Raw genomic sequence first — 20,282 nt, 5'->3', positions numbered from 1 at the left:
AAAAGTGAGCAGCTGCGAAAAGCACAAGCAGCGTCTAGAGTGCTGTTAAACCAAATAAACAAAAAAAATGAAAACATTTTCTGAAATGGCTTCTGTGTATGAATAGAAGTACTTGGCCGCTGCTCTCGGGGAGACTGGAAGAGGCATGACACGTGCATGCTATGGACCAATGGGGATATGGAATAATGGAGCGATCTGGGAGCCAGCAAATAGCAAGCACATGGGCGGGCTGAAGCCCACAAAGTACATATAGCAGGCCTCTCTTCGAGACAGTGACGCCTAGAGCTGAGACCTAAAAATAGCTTGCCCATAAGATTTTGAGCTATTGAGTGGCAGGAAATATCTCTTGGACCTGAGTCCCTCCTGAATGAAGCAGTTATTGAGTGACTGGCAGACTGCCCATGTTGCAGCCTCTGTTGTAAGTCTAAGGTCGGAGGGGTTCAGAAGAAGCTCAAATATGATTTTGGTAAAAGGAGAAGGTCTGAGGCAGTGCAGTTTTAGGTTGAGGGGATGTGGTACAAATAAAAAGAAAACTGGTCATGTCTCCAAAGACAGTCCAGAGTTTATTTACCCTGTTCTTGTCTACAATGTTTGTGGCAGTGCTGTTAGGGTCAGGGACTGACAGTGGTGGACAATGGAAAGAATGGTCAGAGTGGGTGACAAGTAGGGCCGGACTGGAAACCGAAACTGGTTCCGGCAAAGAGCTTGGCTGGCCCCAAAGGGGGTGGTGGTGGGGGGGGGGGGGGGGGGGGGGACGGGCAATCAGAAAGCTTAAAGCTTTGTGCCGCTTTTGTTGCTGTGAGCCGATATTGCAGCATGCTGCAAAACTGGCCCCTGGTAACAAAAATGGCACCCCAGGGGTCTTAAACCGGCCTCCACCCTGTCAGCCCACTGGGGAAACGTCCAGTGCCCGCTATGGACAGTCCGGCCCTGGTGACAAGCAGGGAGACCAGGCTGATATGGATGTGTTCTCAGGTTTGGGAGAGAGGTCTGCGTCGCTTGTGATAGCAGACACTGCTTCTGTCCGAAGGAGCGCTCGTTCTTGAAAACTTCCTATTCACTTGAGATACAAATATGTGTGTTTATTACAGAATTATTTCTGACCTGTACTTTTCATTATTGTTTAAGTTTTGTTTTTTAGGTCTCGCCTGAGCCAGTGCGCATGAGCTGCTCTGCGAGGCTTTAGTAAGGGCTTTAAAACTTTGAACACATGCTCGTGCGTGTGCTTTTTTTTACTTATCTCCCCCTATTGGCCTTTGCTTGCGTCTTTCTAAGAAAGACAGTGCGCAATTGTCCCAAAGTGGGGTTGCATGTCCCGCCTTCTCTGTGCCATGGCCTAGGGTCCTCGGGAGCGAGCGCGACCACCATCTGTTTCCAATTATCGCTCCGCGTCTCACATTCGCGTTAATTGGAGACAGATGGGCAAATGCTGCGCTTTTACTTACACCGCCGCCGGGAATCAAAAAGCACCCTTGGACAGGGCCACACTGCTCTGAAGGAAATGTATTGCTACAACACCCCAGGTGTTATTTTGCACCCAGACCCCCTTCCCCCCAAAAAATAATGGTTATTGAGTCTGGTAACAATGTCTTGGGGTGTTTGTTCACCCCTAAATGGACATCAGTGTTTTCCCTGCCACACTGTGTTATAAGCTTCTGCTGGGTGACCCGGTGGACAGGAAACAAGCATTCTGGGCATACCCTGCCTGTAGGAGAGTAGGGTCTGCTATCCTATGGTCACCCCAAATTTTTGCTTTTTGCTTCACTGGTTTTTGACATATTGAGGCTGTGGGCCTGCTAATCAGACCCCCAGCCTGCTGTTCTCTCTACTAAATTGACACTATGCACTATAGGTGCATAACCAATTGGAATTGGATCACCCTGTGAGCCCCTGTACCAGTGTACACTAGGTACCCAGGGCATTGGTGTATCTAAGGCCTGCCAGGGGCTGAAGCATGTATTATGCCACCCCAGGCCTGGCCTAGCAATTTGACACAACTGGCTGATCACTCAGCTGGGGTAAGTTGGTGTAACCACCTCTTACTTAGGTGTAGTATACCTATACCTAACCTTAAATGGGACACATGTTAACCTATAAGTCACTCCTATGGCAGGCCTTAACAATCCTGAAGGCAGAGTGCTTGGTTCCATGCGAGATGGTGCTCTGGCATGAGCTGAGCCTGTCTGCAGTAGTCGGAACAACTTCCTTCTATCGTTTCCAGATATCGTCATACCATATACTCTTAAGTGCATTATGAACCTCGCGGTTAAATGCTATCTTTGGGTTGGCTTTATCAAAACATGTCGAGTAAGGTGTCATACGAATTGGAATACTAACCCATCGCCAATTCTGGCGACGGGGTTAGTATTCCACCCTTCTAGAGGGACACGACATGTACAATACCTGAAACCCGGGTAAAATCAGACATAGCCTCAGCTCCACAAAATGGATGCTGCCACCACAGACACAAGTCTGCCCTCCTGCTGCTGGGAGTCCTTCCAGCTTGGGAGACGTGGACAAAGGGTTTCCTGCCAGGGGAGGTGCGTGCACCACCCCAGACAGGATTTTGTGTATTGGTCAGGTAGGGCTTGAATGGAATGAGACATGCCTGAGGCTCACAAGGAGCCTCGGTGCATATGCCAGTTCAAACTGGTCCTGGGGCACACCAGCCCAGGACCTGGGGTGAGCTGGACAAAGGATTGGGGGTGTAACCACCCCCCTTCCTGGTCCCACCCTTAGGGAGGGACCTAGCAGGTAGTCCGGCCCCTAGAATCCGCTTAAAGGTAGGAGCTGTGTCCTAAGACCTCAGACATCCTGGAATCAACTTAACCACAAGAAGAAGACGGGAACTTCGACGCTCTGCTGCACAGAGAACAGAAGGAAATCTCCCCTATGGTCAGGGAGTGACCATCTTGCTAACGCAAGCACCAACCAGCTATTCGACGTCTGCTTTGCTGCCGCCCGAGCCCAGAGCCCGACAGGACCTGGACCTCCAGACCTCTCACCGCCCGATCCACATTCTCTGAAAGGAAGGAACTCGTGGAGGCACCGAGACACGTGGAGCCAGCCATCTTGAAAGACCGATGACAAGCTGCAAGCGCGACAACAGAGGCTCCCTCCAAGTTGTGCTTTGGGTCCTGAGAAGCCCAACACCCGAGCAGCATCTGCACCAAAGGTGAGCCCTCCAGCATCTCCACGATCTGCGCGGGGCCCCTCTGCTCTCGACGCGCCTGCCCGGTCCCTGGCCCGTTGGCTAGGGGCCATTTTGGCGACCTAACTTGAAATCAACGACGCTGGTCTGGTTGCTCCAGACTGGCCCCAGCTGCTCTCCAAAGGAGCAGCCCCTCTGACCTTGCTGGTCAGAACAATCAGCTTTCTTCTCTTTCCACGACTCCTGCCTTTGCCAAGGCTTGTTTGCTTCTTTCGAGTCGCCGACAGCGAGAGCCTGCGTGGGACAGCTCGTGAACCGACTCCTGGACGTCGTCGACCTTCAGGGACCACGTGGCTGCAGAGACAAGCTACACCTCATCACCTGTTTGCACCCGACATCGCCTGGTACCTACCTGGTGCCACGCCGGTCACTGGCTAGTGACTGTGAACACTGTCCCCTCTGCTTTCAGGTCTTCTACAACTCCGATCCACTCTTGGATCCACCGCATCTCTTCTGGACCGACCGCCTGCAGCATCTTTGTCATCAGGCTCCATTGAATCGATAGACGAAACCCGACGCACTTCGAGACCTATGCACCCGCTTCCTGTGGGTGAGGTAAAGCTGGCACTCCGGTGCCCAAGTGTAGAGAAACATCTCTAGTGTCTGTGTTTTTTAATCTTAAATTCGTAGTCCATCCAGAAGACCCTTCTAGCAGTAACTTTTGAACTTTTACGCACACATTGAAAACCTATGGGAGCACGCGTGTAACTTTCCTCACTGCACACGCGACCCGTGGACCTCCTGGTCACTAACTGAAGTTAGCTCCTTGTAGGCCCAGCGATTCTAGAGGCCCTAGGCCTTTTCCCTTTCCTGTTCGTGGTACTTATACCACTATTTTAGTATATGGTTTGATCGGCCACCAGGGCCTATCCATATAAAGTGCAACTTCTGTATATTATAACACTGTCTTGTTTAACGATTTGTGCTCCTGTGCTCATAAAGAGTCTAGGGGATACTTTGAGTAATAAATACATATATATTTTGAATATATATCTGTGTGGTGTCGTTTCATTGGTATAAAGGGGGGTTACATATGGTAAAACAGCTTGCCTAACACGCTTTAACGAGTTTAGCCTCAAAGACTGCTTAGCCTACGCTACCACTAGGTCAGCTAGTCCGAAAAGGTTGACTTACAACCACACCATAAGGGTTGCTTGGCATGGTACAAGGTGGTCACTTTAACTAGTGAACAGCATATACCAGGCCAACTTCTCACACTGCCAACTTAGGGTGAACAAAGCAAACACAAGGAGATGATGGACGGGAGCACTGAAACTCTTCAGACACTCACCCCCAGTCCTACGATGCTTGTTTCTGGTCCAGAGAGGACCTGGCTTGGCAGTTTGGGCTGGACTGTTCCCATGAGGCACAGGGTCAAGACTGATTTACATATGGCTGGGCCTGAACTGGATTGGTGAAGTGAACAAAAGAACTCTGATGGATTTAACCGAGGTCTAATAATGATTAGGGGTGTGTCTGAAAAATGTCAGCGATCCATCCATCATCTTACCGTGTTTGCTGTTTCTTATTGTTCACCTAGGTTGAGCCTCTCGGTGTCCCTGCCAGTGCCACCAATGCAAGGTTGGATTGATGAGGTGGGCACTTGGACAATGGGTGATGGGCCGGTATCTGAGTTGCAGCTGTGGGCAGTCTTTTGGGCTGTCTGTGTTGTTCAGAGGTCACCAGTGGCCCAGTGGGGGCCTGAGCAGCCTTTCTGTAGGCAGATGGGGCTCGGTTGCCTCCCTTTTACCAATGGGGTGGATGTGGAGATGTCATTCCCGGTCTCTAGCTAGGCCGACCCACTAATGTATACAGACCGAGCAAGGGCCGGGGGTGAGCAGAAGCGGCCTCACTTATACTCAGGTGTGGTTCACTTTTATGAACTAATTAGTGCGCAAAGAGTCCTAGGAGCATTTGCAGTTTTTTAATCTTTTTTTTTTTTTTATTTTTTTTTTATTTAAGACTTTTATGCAGTTTTTTAATCTCTGTGATGTTAAAAACATGCTTTTGAAAGGCTTAGGTTATTTGAGTGAGAAGTTTAGTAAAATCTTTTACATATTGTTTTGAAATTGCGTTTAAAGCGCTTACTACCCCTGATAAGACTTTAAAGTGCTTTACGGCGATTAGCACGCTACACTAGCCCCAGGATTCATGGTCAGACTTTGGTAATTGGGGTTAGTCTTGCATTTTAAAGGAAATCATTCTATGCATCTGCTCCCGTTGTCTGCACTTGCTCCCGCCTCCCTCCCGCTGTACTTTCGGTTCCAGTGTTCCACTTTGCTCCTGCCCCCCTTCCCGCCGTGTTCACCATGCTCCCGCCCCCTCCCATTGTATACATTTCCTTTGCCGTCCCACACTGTGACTCTGATCGCTATTTCTGCACAGCGGCAGAGCACCCAGGATAATGTGCAGCATGACGAACCACTTTCACGGTCCCAAAGGTGAGACCTATTGGCTATGCCAATGCTTGTTATTTTATATTAAGGAGTGTCTTTGAGCTTCTTTTCTTGTGGGGACTAGAATGTTGAGTGGGAGGCAGTTTTTAGGTTGAGCTCATAGCAGCGCATGTGCTGCTCTGGCAAGACTTATAGTAAGGAGCTTTCAAAAGCTCACCACACACTTGTGCGTGTGTGGCCTTTTGCTTGGGGTTACCTGCACGGGCGCCATACGTTTTGAATTATCGTGCCCAAACACGGGCGCGATAATTCAAAACATATGGCTTGGTGCTCGCTCTTGCGCGCGCACCATTGGCGGGATGCTCCGTCGTCATAGGTCATTAAGCGCATCGCTCGCGGGCTCCCTAACAGGGCTCGCACATGGGCTGCGCGCCACTGCTCCCGCTTCATTCTTTCACCTATTTGTCAGTCACAGACAGTGCTGCCGCCGGGAGAAGGAAGCCTCTTCCTGGCCCATTAGGAGTTTGTGGAGCCTTCTTGAAAAAGGATTTAAGGGGCACTTGGGACCCCCTCGTCTGCCGAACCAACAGTCCCCCCCCCCCCCCCCATGACATGAAGGAACAGCTTTTTCCTTGGCAGCAGCTTGCATCGGCAGCTTAGCGTCTTTGGCGTTCTCATGACTAACCGTGCCGAGGGGAACATGCTCCCGCTCTTCCAAGGACTTAGGAAAGAGATGAGCAACTGAGCAAGTTCTCTGCGCGGGGCTCGCGGTGATGGCACTGTGGTAGCCCCCACGCTAATTAAACCTGCTGGCTCTGCCTGGCATAGGATGGCTTCATCCCGATCCAGGCCTGCCTTCTGCGCAGGCCTTTGTGCCTTCCTGGCCTGGGAGCCCTGCCTGGCTCACAGAAGCGCGACCCTCAAAGCGCAGCGATGCCCTCCCACTCACCTCCTTCCCACGTCCAGCAATGCCTGCAGTTCCCCCCACCTCCCTCCCACCTCCACCGATGTCCGCAGTGCTCCCCTACCTCCCTCCCACCTCCAGCGATGCCCGCAGTGCCCTCCCACCTCCAGCGATGCCCTCCCACCTCCAGCGATGCCCTCCCACCTCCAGCGATGCCCTCCCACCTCCAGCAATGCCCGCAGTGCCCTCCCACCTCCAGTGATGCCCGCAATGCCCTCCCACCTCCAGCGATGCCTGCAGTGCCACCCCACCTCCTGCACGCAAACAGGCCCTTTGGCACTCCTGATACCCGCATTGCCCTGCCACCTCATTCCCACCTCTACTGATGCCCACAGTGCCCTCCCACCTCACTCCTGCAGAGGCCCTTTGGCACTCCTAACACCCGCATTACCCTGCCACCTCTCTCCCACCTCCAGTCATGTCCACAGTGCCCTCCCACCTCACTCCTGCACGGGCCCTTTGGCACTCCTGACGTCCGCATTACCCTGCCACCTCTCTCTCACCTCCAGTGATGCCCAGAGTGCCCTTCCACCTCACTCCCGCACGGGCCCTTTGGCACTCCTGACGTCCGCATTACCCTGCCACCTCTCTCTCACCTCCAGTGATGCCCAGAGTGCCCTCCCACCTCACTCCCGCATGGGCCCTTTGACACTCCTAACGCCCACTCACCCACCAGGTGCTCTTTCAGAAAATCTGCAGAGGGCAGAGTCGTGTGCACTAGTGACACAGGAATGAAAAGTCACACGAGTGCTCAAAAGCGCACAACGAAAGTTATATATATAAAAAAAAATGTGCGTTTCAAAGTAGTTTGCTTAGTGGCTTCAACACTAGTTGCTGATATCTGGTGTGGACGGGTTGAATCGCATGAGCGCCGACTTCTGAGGTTGATAAATTGACAATCTGGCACATGCATCAACAATGCCATTTGCGATTCCTTATTAGCGAAAAATAAGGATTCGCTAATAAGGAATAGCAAAAGGCTATGCATGTAGAAATCGCTTAAAAAAATAGCGATTTCTAAACATTCCTTAATTGTGACTCGCAAATTGCTAGTCGCAATTAAGGAATACCTCCCCATTCATTCCTATGAGCCTAGAGGCCCATAGGAATGAATGGGAAGACATTCTCAATTTGCGATTCTCAATTTGAGAATCGCAAATTGAGAATGCAATTTTAAGGGTGCCAGGGTGTCAAAAGGACACCCTGTTGCATCCCTGAAATCTGCATATGAGTACAAGGGCGTGTGTGTGTTTAAAATGGAACGTTGAAAAATCCGCTTTAGTGCATTTTTCAAAGTTTTTGCAAATTACCATGAAGTTCAACTTCATGGTAATTTGCTCCCCCTATTAGCGAAATCACTAGTTTTTTTACTTTAATGCATTGCATTTAAGGAATCTCAATTTGTGATTCCTTAAATGCAATGGCAATTTAAGTAATCGCAATTTAGATATTACTTAAAATGCGATTTTTGCATTTGGGATGATGCATTCCAAATGCAAAAATACCGGTCGCAAAGGGGCAGATTCTGAGAATCTGCCCGTTTGCGACCGGTTTTTGCTTTGATGCATGTGGGCCATTGTTAGGTAATTACAGCGCATTACCATCCCAAGGTCTGCAGTATTCTAGAATTTGTAAAAATATTCCATTAATACTATTACTATGAAGACGAAAGGTATGAAATTGTACAGTGGAATGATGAACAGTTTAATGAATTTTTGAGGGCCAAGATCTGTACAGGGGTTATATATATAGCCTCGCGGTTCATTCTGTGTTTTTTGGGGAAATGCGAAGAATAGATTTGAAATGTGGCTCTGATTTGATACAGCCGAGTCCTTACAACGTGAGAGCAAAGGCTGAGTTTCAATTTATAATATCAATAACTTGTCTTTTATATAACACTTTATACCACATTCCTAATGTGTCTAAGCACTGTTACTTAATTAAATGATATGTGTGCACTAGTGACACAGGAATGAAAAGTTACACAAGTGCTCAAAAGCGCACAACTACAACGAAAGTTCTATATATAAAAAATAGTGCGTTTCAAAGTAGTTTGCTTAATCCCGGGAGTGGGAAACCGCAGACAGCTGCCATGATTTGTTTCCTTGTGGGAAACATTCCCTCAAGCAATCCGTTTAACAGTCCGTCAGGAAGGACTTTGATCGCTATCTGTGTCGCCATCTTTTGTTAATCGTGGAGCAGGAGCCCCAACCTAAACAGGGATTGCTTTTCACCACATGCTGACACACAACACTTTCTGCATGCCGTGTGCACTTTCACTTTCATTTGATTCGCAATGGCGGCCGCCGCACACACCACTCTCGGGACGTTGCCCTTGAGCAACGGCAGCCGCTTTTCGATTTTATTTTCTGCGTGCGTTCACTTATGTTTCACAATGCCCTGCTTTCCTGACATAATGTGATCCGGGCTTTAGGCTTATATTCAATCACATGGGGGGTGGTGCGATATGCGGTAAGATAAAGTGCGTGGGGGTTGGGTGCACAGAGCTGCACAGTGCGGGGTTGTTTTGCTCTAAATACATGTTCCTACTGGCAGCAGTGGGCGTAGTCATTTTCTGGAGTTTGCCTACAGTTTTGAAACGCTTCTACGTGAGGCTTTCAGCGCTTTATGTGTAACACTCTATCGGCAGTATGATAAGCATTCATGTTTATGCAGGGGAGTGCGTTTTAGAATGGAGCCCCTTGTAATTCAGGGGTCTTGAAGGAAAAGTAAAACTGATCCATTACTCCTAAAAGTTTCTATGCAGCATCATAAAATATGTCTTTTCGAATCTGATCATTCTGTCAACATTAGTGAAGGGACAGATGAAGTGAAGCAGTGAGCTAAGTGTTGCAGCGTTTGTGAGACAGACGTTTAGTCGTTAACAGGCAGGGGCCAACGCCCCCACGAAGAGATGGTTACCCAACTTCATTTGATAGCTCTGTATAAGCAAAAGTTTTCCCTTCCTACTATCAGAGTATAGATGAGATTGAGCTCCCTATTTATTCAGAAAGATGCACAGAGGAACAAAATCTAAATCTGTTCAGGGACAAGAGGCATCCGAGAACCCATGGCAGGTGCCTGGGACCATTGGAGAGGGCAGGCAGTGCCCATCCCCCTGATAAAACTCCAAGTGTCCCCTCCTTATAACCTTCTCTTCACATACCCACGCCTGGCCACTGACATCACCACTCGCTCTACTGTTACCCTCGTCTAGTCCATCCACCTGCTCCCTGACAATAGCCCACCTCACAGGCTCTGCTCCTCCATCGCCTAAGCCCCCTAACAACAATTGATCCTGCTGACACCACCTAAAACAAACAAGCATTGGCATAGCCAATAGGTCTCGCCTTTTGGATCTTATAAGTGTTTAGCCATGCAACAGTTGATGTTGTTGCACCAAGGATATTTGACTGGATAATTAAACACTTATAAGGTCCCAAAGGCGAGACCTATTGGCTATGCCAATGCTTGTTTCTCTCCGTGGGTTATCTGTAGGAAGGTTGTTATGTTGCGTGAATCCGTTGGGGCTCTTTTCTGGGCTGGCTTCTGGCCAGTGGCCCATTGTGCCTCTGCTTCTTTATGTAAGTTTACTGCAGCATCAGTGAGGCTTTTGCCTTCTTCTCTGGATCACTACAATGGTCAGACGCTGGACGTGTCCCAGTGGGAGAGAACCTTGAAGACTTCCCTGGAGGCACTCCGCATATAACTGCGTGATGTTGAGCATAGATTCACAGCCTTCGAGCGGAGCCCTGCACCACATTGTGGCAAGAGGAGCCAACTCTCACCAGTCAGTTCAATCTTTAGAAGGAAGAGCCTTCATGCTGCAGGATTTCAATGATTACCAAAGAAAAATGAACCAACCCGCGACTCATTACAAGAACTGCACGTTTTCATCCATAACTTTACTAAAAGACAGACATGGAAGACATGAGAATCAATGTAGGTCTGCAAATCTGTGGCTGTTTCACTGGCATAACAGGAAGGCGACATAAAGTTATTGATATTACTGCTGAACATCATTCCATAATACCATAGCAGAGCAGTGCTACCGCTCTACGCCACATCATAGTAGATGACCAGAGAGATGTTACCTCTGCACTCCGTACCTTAGTATGAAGGCAGAGCGGTGCTACCACTCTACGCCACATCATAGTAAGAGACCAGAGAGATGTTACCTCTGCACTCCTTACCTTAGTATGTCGGCAGAGCGGTGCTACCGCTCTATGCCACATCATAGTAGGAAAGCAGTGATGTTACCTCTGCACTCCGTACCTTAGTATGTCGGCAGAGCGGTGCTCACTCTATGCCACATCATAGTAGGAAAGCAGTGATGTTACCTCTGCACTCCGTACCTTAGTATGACGGCAGAGCGGTGCTACCACTCTACGCCACATAATAGTAGGAAAGCAGTGATGTTACGTCTGCACTCCTTACCTTAGTTTGAAGGCAGAGCGGTGCTACCACTCTACGACACATCATAGTAGGTGACCACAGAGATGTTACCTCTGCACTCCTTACCTTAGTATGACGGCAGGGGGAGATGGGCGTTGTATTGGAAGGCCCCGTATGCACAGGGAAGCACGCAGTCCAGTTTTGAGCGTGTGTGGAAGTGCACAGAGCAGAAAGGATGGCCCCGGATGCCTGTTTGAACCCTCTGCTCTGGGCTGTTGCTGGCATCCAGATGAGGGGGTCTCTCCCAAAGGAGTGGTGGGTTGCTCTTTATCCTGGGAGATGTGGTGAGTTGTGGGTGATATCCGCCTCGTGCCAGCAGTAGTAGAAAAGCAGTGATGTTAACTCTGCACTCCGTACCTTAGTTTGACGGCAGAGCGGTGCTACCACTCTACGCCACATCATAGTAAGAGACCAGAGAGTTGTTACCTCTGCACTCCTTACCTTAGTATGAAGGCATAGCGGTGCTACCACTCTACGCCACATCATAGTAAGAGACCAGAGAGTTGTTACCGCTGCTCTCCTTACCTTAGTATGAAGGCAGAGCGGTGCTACCACTCTACGCCCCATCATAGTAGATGACCAGAGAGATGTTACCTCTGCACTCCGTACCTTAGTATGACGTCAGAGCGGTGCTACCACTGTACGCCACATCATAGTAGGAAAGCAGTGATGTTACCTCTGCACTCCATACCTTAGTATGACGTCAGAGCGGTGCTACCACTCTACACCACATCGTAGTAAGAGACCAGAGAGATGTTACCTCTGCCCTCCTTACCTTAGTATGAAGGCAGAGCGGTGCTACCACTGTACGCCCCATCATAGTAAGAGACCAGAGAGATGTTACCTCTGCACTCCGTACCTTAGTATGAAGGTTTAGTGGTGCTACCACTCTACGCCACATCATAGTAAGAGACCCGAGAGATGTTACCTCTGTACTCCTTACCTTAGTATGAAGGCAGAGCGGTGCTACCACTCTACGACACATCATAGTAGGTGACCAGAGAGATGTTATCTCTGCACTCCTTACCTTAGTATGACGGCAGAGCGGTGCTACCACTCTATGCCACACCATAGTAAGAGACCAGAGATGTTACCTCTGCACTCCGTACCTTAGTATGAAGGCAGAGCGGTGCTACCACTCTACGACACATCATAGTAGGTTCCCAGAGAGATTTTATCTCTGCACTCCTTACCTTAGTAAGAAGGCAGAGCGGTGCTACCACTCTACACCACATCATAGTAGATGACCAGAGAGATGTTACCTCTGCACTCCGTACCTTAGTATGACGGCAGAGCGGTGCTACCACTCTACGCCACATCATAGCAGGGGACCAGAGAGATGTTACCTCTGTACTCCTTACCTTAGTATGACAGCAGAGTGGTACCACCACTGCAGTCTTTACCAAAGAACTCAGAGTGATATGAAGGAATGGAGTGGTATACCCTGAATGCCACATCCTAGTTGGATGCAAAAAAAAGTTGATGGACAGAATGCAGAACAATGTCATACATTTACCCCAGTACAGAGATCTGGGCCTAAATCCATCGTTTTTTTACTCACCATGCTGTTCCAGTTTGAACCCAGCCATTTGCAAATCAGTCTTGACCCTGTGCCTCATGGGAACAGTCCAGACCGAACTGCCAAGCCAGGTTCTCACTGGACTGGAAACAAGCATCCTAGGACCGGTTTCGGGGTCTCACCCCTCTTCAGCCAGGATAGCTTCATTCCAGTAGCATGGAGAGCAAGGGACCCACGTCTGGGCATACCCTTCCCACTCGGGGTGACAAATGCAAAAAAACAGTTGATGGACAGAATGCATAACAATGTCATACATTCACCCCAGTACAGAGATCTGGGCCTAAATCCATCATTTTCCCTGGACCGGATGCTTGATTCCGGTCCAGGGAAGACATGGCTTGGCAGTTCGGACTGGACTGTTCCCATGAGGCACAGGGTCAAGACTGATTTGCATATGTCCATGTCTAAACTGGGGTGGTGTAGTGGGCAAAAGAACGATGGATTTAACCCAGATCTCTTGACTGGGGGAGAATGTCTGCATTGTCAGCATTCCGTCCATCATTTGTTTGTTGTAACACATCTTAGTTGGATGGCTGAGTCCTTCAAGGTGAACCGTATTGTGTGCTGTGTCATGTTATGTTGCAGTTTGGTGCGTGATGAAATTGTGGCTGTCAGGCTGGTTCAACATATTTTGACCTGGTAGAACAGAACTAAACCACCGCATTCATAAATCTGTGTGCGTACTGAGAATATATTTTTATTTTGTAGATGTCGGTGATATTCACTGATGTAGCCATCTATTTATCAGAGAAGGAGTGGGAGCAGCTGCAAGGATGGAAGCGGGAGCAGTACGAGGCTGTGATGAAGGAGATACACCGAGCCTTGGTGTCCCTGGGTAAGAAGTGACTTCATTTCTGAATCACCTGCTTGGAGTGGAGGCTTCATTGTCACCTCCTGCTGCATCTCAGCCTAATATAACATTAGGGACTGGAAGTTGTTATTCGAATGCATCCTCGGGAAGAGTTCCACCGCTACACATTTGAAATGTAAAGGTCAAAATGTCTAACTCCAAAATTAAACTCAGAACAAATTAAAGCCTGACCAACCTTTTGATCCGCACTAGAGAGGCGACATGAAGACTGGGGCACATCTGCCAAGCCTGGGTCAGGAGTGCTGCATGTGTGTCCAGTGGTCAGCGCTGGAGGAACATCACAGGTGTGACTGGCAGGGGGAGATGGGCGTTGTATTGGATGGCCTGTATGCACAGGGAAGCACACAGTCCAGTTTTGGGCTTGTGTGGAAGTGCACAGAGCAGAAAGGATGGCCCCGGATGCCTGTTTGATCCCTCTGCTCTGGGCTGTTGCTGGCATCCAGATGAGGGGGTCTCTCCCAAAGGAGTGGTGGGTTGCTCTTTATCTTGGTAGATGTGGTGAGGTGCGGGTGATATCGGCCCCGTGCCAGCACGCGCTGCGAGGTATTATGTATATAGAGCCATTTAGACGTCGGAGGTGAAATTAGGCACTAATAGCCAGATGTAGGAAGCTAATTTGCGCTCGGGAATGCTGAAATTTGCAGAATTTCATCGTTTGGTATTGCAAATTAGCAGTGTGCTATGTAGCACACAATGAGCCCCTCGCAAAATAAGGAATCGCATAATTTGCGATTCCCTATTTAGCGATTGCATTCAAGGAATTGCAAATTGCGATTCCTTAAATGCAATGTAAGTAGCACAAATGAAAGTGCAATTTAGCCTTAAGGAATCGCTAATTACCACCATCTTCAAGTTGGTGGTAATTAGCGATTTCCTTTAAAAAAGCCCTTTTTTTCTTTTTTAAAAGAGCCATGTGGCATACATTCATGACCTTAGGACATGTATGTGCGCCACATGTGCACACATGCACATTTCAGGGGTGCAACAGGGTGTCCCTCTGGAACCCTTGAAATTGCGCACGCAATTTGCGAGTACCTATTGGGTACTCGCAAATTGCGTGCGCAATTCCCATTCATTCCTATGGGCCTTTAGGCCCATAGGAATGAATGGGAAGGTATTCCTTGATTGCGAATCGCAATTTGCGATTCGTAATTAAGGAATCGCAAAAAATATTGCGTTTCCTACCTACAAAGCATTTTGCAAGTCCTTAATAGCGATTCCCTAAAAATCGCTATTAAGGAATCTCAAAAGTGCATTTACCTACATCTGGCCCTAAGTGTGCATAATGGGAAATATCACCGGTTCTGCCCGTGGTATTATCCTCCCCACAGTTTTGCACGAGCAGTCACCTCCTGTTACAAGGTGGAGCCAACTGCCTGTTCAAAGATTGGAGCGCATGCAATGTACGCTCCGCTCCCGCTGGGAATATGTCCTAAAACTGGTGCAAAGTCTAGTTTCATCCAGTTCAGGATTTATACCTTCAAATAAGTTCATTTGCATACTTTGTCAACCCATTAAAATTCTCCAGTACATGGAGTCTCAAAAAACAATAAAACATTTACGGCTCTTCAAATAAAGCCTGATGTGATCATCTCAAAAATAGCCATTTATAGCATTGTGGTTATTAAAGAGAGAGATCCAGATGAGGAAGGTGAGGAGCATAACCGCGACGCAAGCATCCGTCATCTTCTGGTCCCGCCCCCCCAGCAGTGGCTCCTTGATCAGGCACAATGGAATCTAACGTTGTTTTGTCCATTTGGAATCGCAGGCCATGGAATCCAGAATCCGCACGTCCTGTTTAGAATCAGAAACGACGAAGAGCTCTGCTTCCGCGATCATCCCTACTCAAAGATGAGAGAGAGCTTGGCCAATCCCTGTGCAGGTACGGCTGAGACCTTTCACTGCATATTGTAGGTATGTTTTTATAGCCTAACATACAAACATTACACAATTTATTGTGGTGACTGAGCATGTCTTCTATGCTGCTAAGCAAGGCATAGCATCTCCGGTTGTTGCTATGAGAAAGGTGGTTAAAACTGAATGGATAATCTCAAGTACACAACAAAGTGGAATAAATAGATTCAGGTGTGCGAGGTTCCTTTTGTAATAGGCTGCAGGAGAGCAACAGATATATCACCCGGAAGCTGGGTTTGATGGTAACGCAGAAGACAATCTTACCACTGTAAAACACGCTAGTGTGGTTCACAAGGGTACAAGCAGAAGAGCGGATCAAAGCAAACAGATGTGTGATGGTTCATCGTGGTTCATTCTGTCCGAGAGGCTCACAGCTGTATTGTCAGCTCTGTGTCTGGAGTATAACCGGGCCCTCTAGGGACGAAGAGGGATTTTCCCGATCTTTTAGCTAATTAAACAGTATTTGTTAGACCTGGCAACTTTTGGCGTGTTTCCCCTGTCTTTTTGCTTTCTGACCTCACGGTTTGCCTCTGTTTTTGCTGGTCTAATGTCCCTGCCCGCTTGCTCACTGCTGGTCAGTGTTAAAGTGCAAGTGCTCCTGTTGTAAATTGTGTTATGGATTGGTGTTTCCATGTTTGGCATATTTGATTTACTAATAAGTCCATAGTAAAGTGCACTGAGTGTGCCAGGGCCTGTAAATCAAATGCTGCTAGAGGGCCTGCAGCAATGATTGTGCCACCCACGTGAGTAGCCCTAAGGAGGTAACTCAGACCTGCCACTGCAGGGTCTGCACGCAGTTTGTAACTGCCATGTCGACCTGGCAAGTGCACCCACTTGCCATGCCCTAATATTCCCTTTTCTTACATATAAGTCACTCCTAAGGTAGGCCCAAGGTACCCCTGTGGGCAGGGTGCTGTGTATGTTAGAGGTAGGACATGTACTGGTGTGTGGCATGTCCTGGTAGTGAAATACAGTGTATTTAGTCTTTCACTATGGAAAGGCTATCTGTGCCTTAGGGTAGAATGGGAGTTTATTTATAACATCTTATGAGTATATCGTCCCATTGGGATAAGATAGAGAAATGGAGTTAAGTATGCCTGGACTCAGAATGAAAAAATGCACCTTTTAGTAAAGATGATTTCTATGTTCTGTGTTTGAAAATACCACTTTTAGAAAGTAGGTATTTTCTTGCTTAGCCATTCTGTGTGCCTCTGCTGGGTTTGTGGATTGACTGGCTTTGGAGTGATAAGGGCTGGGGATGTGCATTCTCTTCAGACAGCCACTGGGGATCGAGGTGTGTCCTGCCTTTCCTGGATGAGTCAGGGCTGGGCTGAATAGACCTAGGCAGCATTTAGAGTAGTGGGAGGAGATTTCCTTGCTCCTGAATGGGCCTGGCCTGCCTTCGACAATGCTGTCACCACCTCCTGCTGGGAAGCTGGGCCAGAAAGAACCAAACTGGTTTGGACTGAGCACAGACACTCTCTGCTTGAGGGAACAAAGAGAAACTGAGCACAAATATCGGGGCCCAAAACCCAGAACTTTAGAACTCGCTGAAATCAAGAACCTGCCAAGAAGAAGTGCTGAAAGAGATGCCAGGAGGAGTGCTGAAAGAGATGCCAGGAGGAGTGCTGAAAGAGATGCCAGGAGGAGTGCTGCCCCTTTGCTGCGTTGCTGCTGTGTCGGGCTGGCCTGCAGTTGCTGCTTCTGCCTTGGACAGTGAAAGGACTGGACTGAACTTTCTTTACTTGTGCTGAGTATCCCCAAGGGCTTGAAATAGAGCTTGCCTCCTGTTCTGAAGTCTCAGCAGGCTACATGCTGACCGCGACTTCCGTGACCGCATCGTGGCTCATATGTCTCATGACGCAATGCCCCCCCACACACCGTCTGGACCAACCAACGCCAGCTCCCCACAACCGGCTCTGTCGCCTGGACCATGATCTATCAACACCACGTCGTGCACCGCCTTCACACCGCAGCCCTTGTCTCACTGACACCGCTGGACAACCGCCACCGAGCTGCTGCCTCCAACGCGACTTGAGGGCACCACACGCTGTACCGCTCCACTTTATACCGCAAACACGATTGTTGCCATGACCGGCCTGCACCTGTGTGTCGAACGCAACACAAAATGTACTGTGTAGGAGTCTGCTGACACCCCGACCAACACGGTCAGATGGAACAGTTGGATTCTATTGGTTTCAGTAGTGCGATGGCACCAGACGGAGCTGCAGACTTCAGGGAACTGCACCTTTAAAGTATTCTTGCAAAGTGCATATTTTTAAGTAACTGTATATTGGATTTTTATTGTTAAGGTCTTGTTTTAAAAAATATTAAGTATTGGATATTTTTATAATCTAGTGTGGTGTCGTTTTGTAGTGTTTCCACTGTGTTACTGTTGGTTATGTGCAAATGCTTTACACACTGCCAGTTTGATAAGCCTGACTGATCGTGCCAAGCTACCAAGGGGGTGAGAAGGAGTTATTTCAGTAGTGTAACTCCCTTACCCTGACTAGGAAGAAGGGTCCCTACTTGGTCAAGGTGCATACCCCTGCCCACTAGAGACCCCCATTTCTAACATTGGTGGCAGCGGTGAGGATAGGACTTGTGTTTGCACTTGACCTGCACTGATTGGTTGGTGTACACTACTACCATATTGCAGACCGTTACGTACCACACATTGTTTTCTTTTTTGGTCTATTTTTGTCTTTCCATCTTGTTTTGAACTTTCTATTGCATCATGCCTGAGTTAAGAACATCATCTGTTGCATCCTTGGAAGTGGCCTTTGAGGAGGAGAGATTAGAATCCTACAACGTGAACGATTTGAAGGCTATCTGCAAGAACCTCAATGTCCAAATCAGGGGCCTCACCAGGAAAGAGGAGCTACAAAAGTCGCTGAGGGCCTGGGTAGCAGTCAGACACGCCAGTGGGCAATCTGGAGATCTTGGTGTCGAGGCGGAGGAGCCTATTCCGATGGTTGAGGTGCTTTTGGGAGGGGGAACCTCCAGACTAGGCAGCAGTGACTTGTCCCCAGAGGAGCCGGAGGACAGGCGGGAAGCAAGGAGAGTTGCAGTGGAGCTGATGAAGCTCAAGTTGGCAATGGAGAAGAGGATGATGTTAGACCATGAGATCAGGATAAAGGAGCTGGATCAGAGGAACAGGTCCCGCACAGATGGTGGTAGCAACCCATCAGGATGGCAGACAGGATTTTGCACATCCCTAAAAATGTTGGCAAGGAATTCAAGAAGGGGGACGACATACAAAGGTGGTTTCAGGGTTATGGGGCATCTATCCATGGGGTCCATGAGAAGAATTGGGGGCAGGATTGTGGACTCTGTTCCCACAAAAAGCAAATGACACTTTAGTGGCTTTGGGTAAGGGGTGTAACCTCGCCTACACTGACATGAAGGAGGTCCTTCTCACCAGGTATTGTCTCACTCCTGAGAAGTACAGGGATCCGTCTAGGTCCAGTAGGAAAACACTTGGTTGAATGTGTGGATTCCTTTTTCAGGTCACTGGATGGCTGGGTGAAGGTAACAGATTTTCAGGGCCTTTACAATTTTATTGCATGGGAGCACTTGTCTAGTCTATGTTTTGCAGAGCTGCGCCAGCACTTGGTTGATAGTAATCTAACTGATCACAGGAAGCTTGCTATGAAGGCGAATCGCTAGGGGAGTACCAGGGTCCACAAGAAAGATTTTGGGGGAGACTCAGCCAAAGGCGGGCAGGGTCCCTATTAGAAAAGTGGGTAGATAAGGGTAAAGCACCGGAGTTCTCTAAAGGGCCCCAAACTAATACCCAGGGTAAAGGTTCCCATCCCCCCTGAAAATAAGAAACAAGGGGTCTCTTCAGGAAAGCTTGCAGAGACCGACCCCCGCAAGTGCTATGCCTGTGAGCAAGCGGTTCACTTGAAGGGGGACCCAAGTGTCCCAAAAGGGCACAGCTACCCACCGGTGGGCAGTCCAAGGTGTTGGCTAGTGTAGCGCTTTATGCGGAGGAGTACCCACAGGAGGGTGGGGATCCCACAGAAATGACCCTTGTCTCACTAGGGGACCGTGAGATGGTCCCAGGAAACCAGGTGCCCCCTAACACAAAGAAATATAGCACCTGGGTCACCATCAATAGGAAAAGGGTAGAGGATCTCAGAGATACTAGAGCCAGTGTGAGCTCAGTCCGGTGTCACCTGGTCTCTAAGGAGCAGGTAGTCTCAGGGGCATTCCACCAAGTCATTAATGTAGACAATTCAGAGCGCCAGTGTATGGTGGCGCAGGTTCCCTTCGAGTGGGGGGGGGCCTCAGGTCCCTTGAGGGTGGTTGTGACCCCTTCCATGCCTGTAGATTGTCTAGGTAATGACCTGGAGCAGTCCTTGTGAAAAGATGTTGAGCTCAGGTCTCAGCTGGAGATACTTGGATAGCAAGAGTGGGCATGCGTGTCCACTTGTCAAATAGTGGCCAGAAAGGGTGATCAGAAGGACCTGGAACTTGAAACAGTGGCCCAGGTTCCTGTCAAGAGAAAGGGCAGGGGGCGTGGGAAACCCGGCCCTGAGGTTCCCACAGTCCAGGAGGAGACTGACCTTGAGAGGGATGCCCAGCACCTACTCGGAGAAAGTGGCTGAACTGGACGACTTGTCTGAGCTGACCCATTGGCAGCAAAAAGGTTGTCGCACCAGGGAAGAATTCTGCAGGGAGCAGAAGGAGTGCCCTTCTCTGGAAGGTTTGCAGCGGCGGCTGCAAACCAGGAAGCTGGTGATCAGTCTGGATCACACTGAATCTACTGGGAGAATGGTCTCCTGTACAGAGAGCCTAAGGTCGCTGAGACTGGGTCAGCCCGTGTGCTGGTGGTACCCCAGCGCTTCAGAGCCTTCCTACTGGGTCTGGCTTATGACGTGCCATTG

General features: G+C 49.0%; 1 protein-coding gene across 5 annotated transcripts in view; it reads left to right on the top strand.

Annotated features, from left to right (window-relative positions):
- LOC146822568 (zinc finger protein 783-like) overlaps positions 1-20,282 on the top strand; it is a 67,010-nt gene that overhangs the window by 33,844 nt on the left and 12,884 nt on the right. For all 5 annotated transcript variants that reach the window (XM_085613673.1, XM_085613672.1, XM_085613676.1 and 2 more), the window contains 2 exons: positions 13,314-13,440; positions 15,245-15,358. In XM_085613673.1, coding sequence (XP_085469799.1) covers positions 13,314-13,440; positions 15,245-15,358 — 241 coding nt within the window. The remainder of the gene's footprint in view (positions 1-13,313; positions 13,441-15,244; positions 15,359-20,282) is intronic.

Source organism: Triturus cristatus, chromosome 6 (genome assembly GCF_964204655.1).
Source record: "Triturus cristatus chromosome 6, aTriCri1.1, whole genome shotgun sequence".
Taxonomy (NCBI): domain Eukaryota; kingdom Metazoa; phylum Chordata; class Amphibia; order Caudata; family Salamandridae; genus Triturus; species Triturus cristatus.
This window is presented reverse-complemented; position numbering and strand designations above follow the sequence as displayed.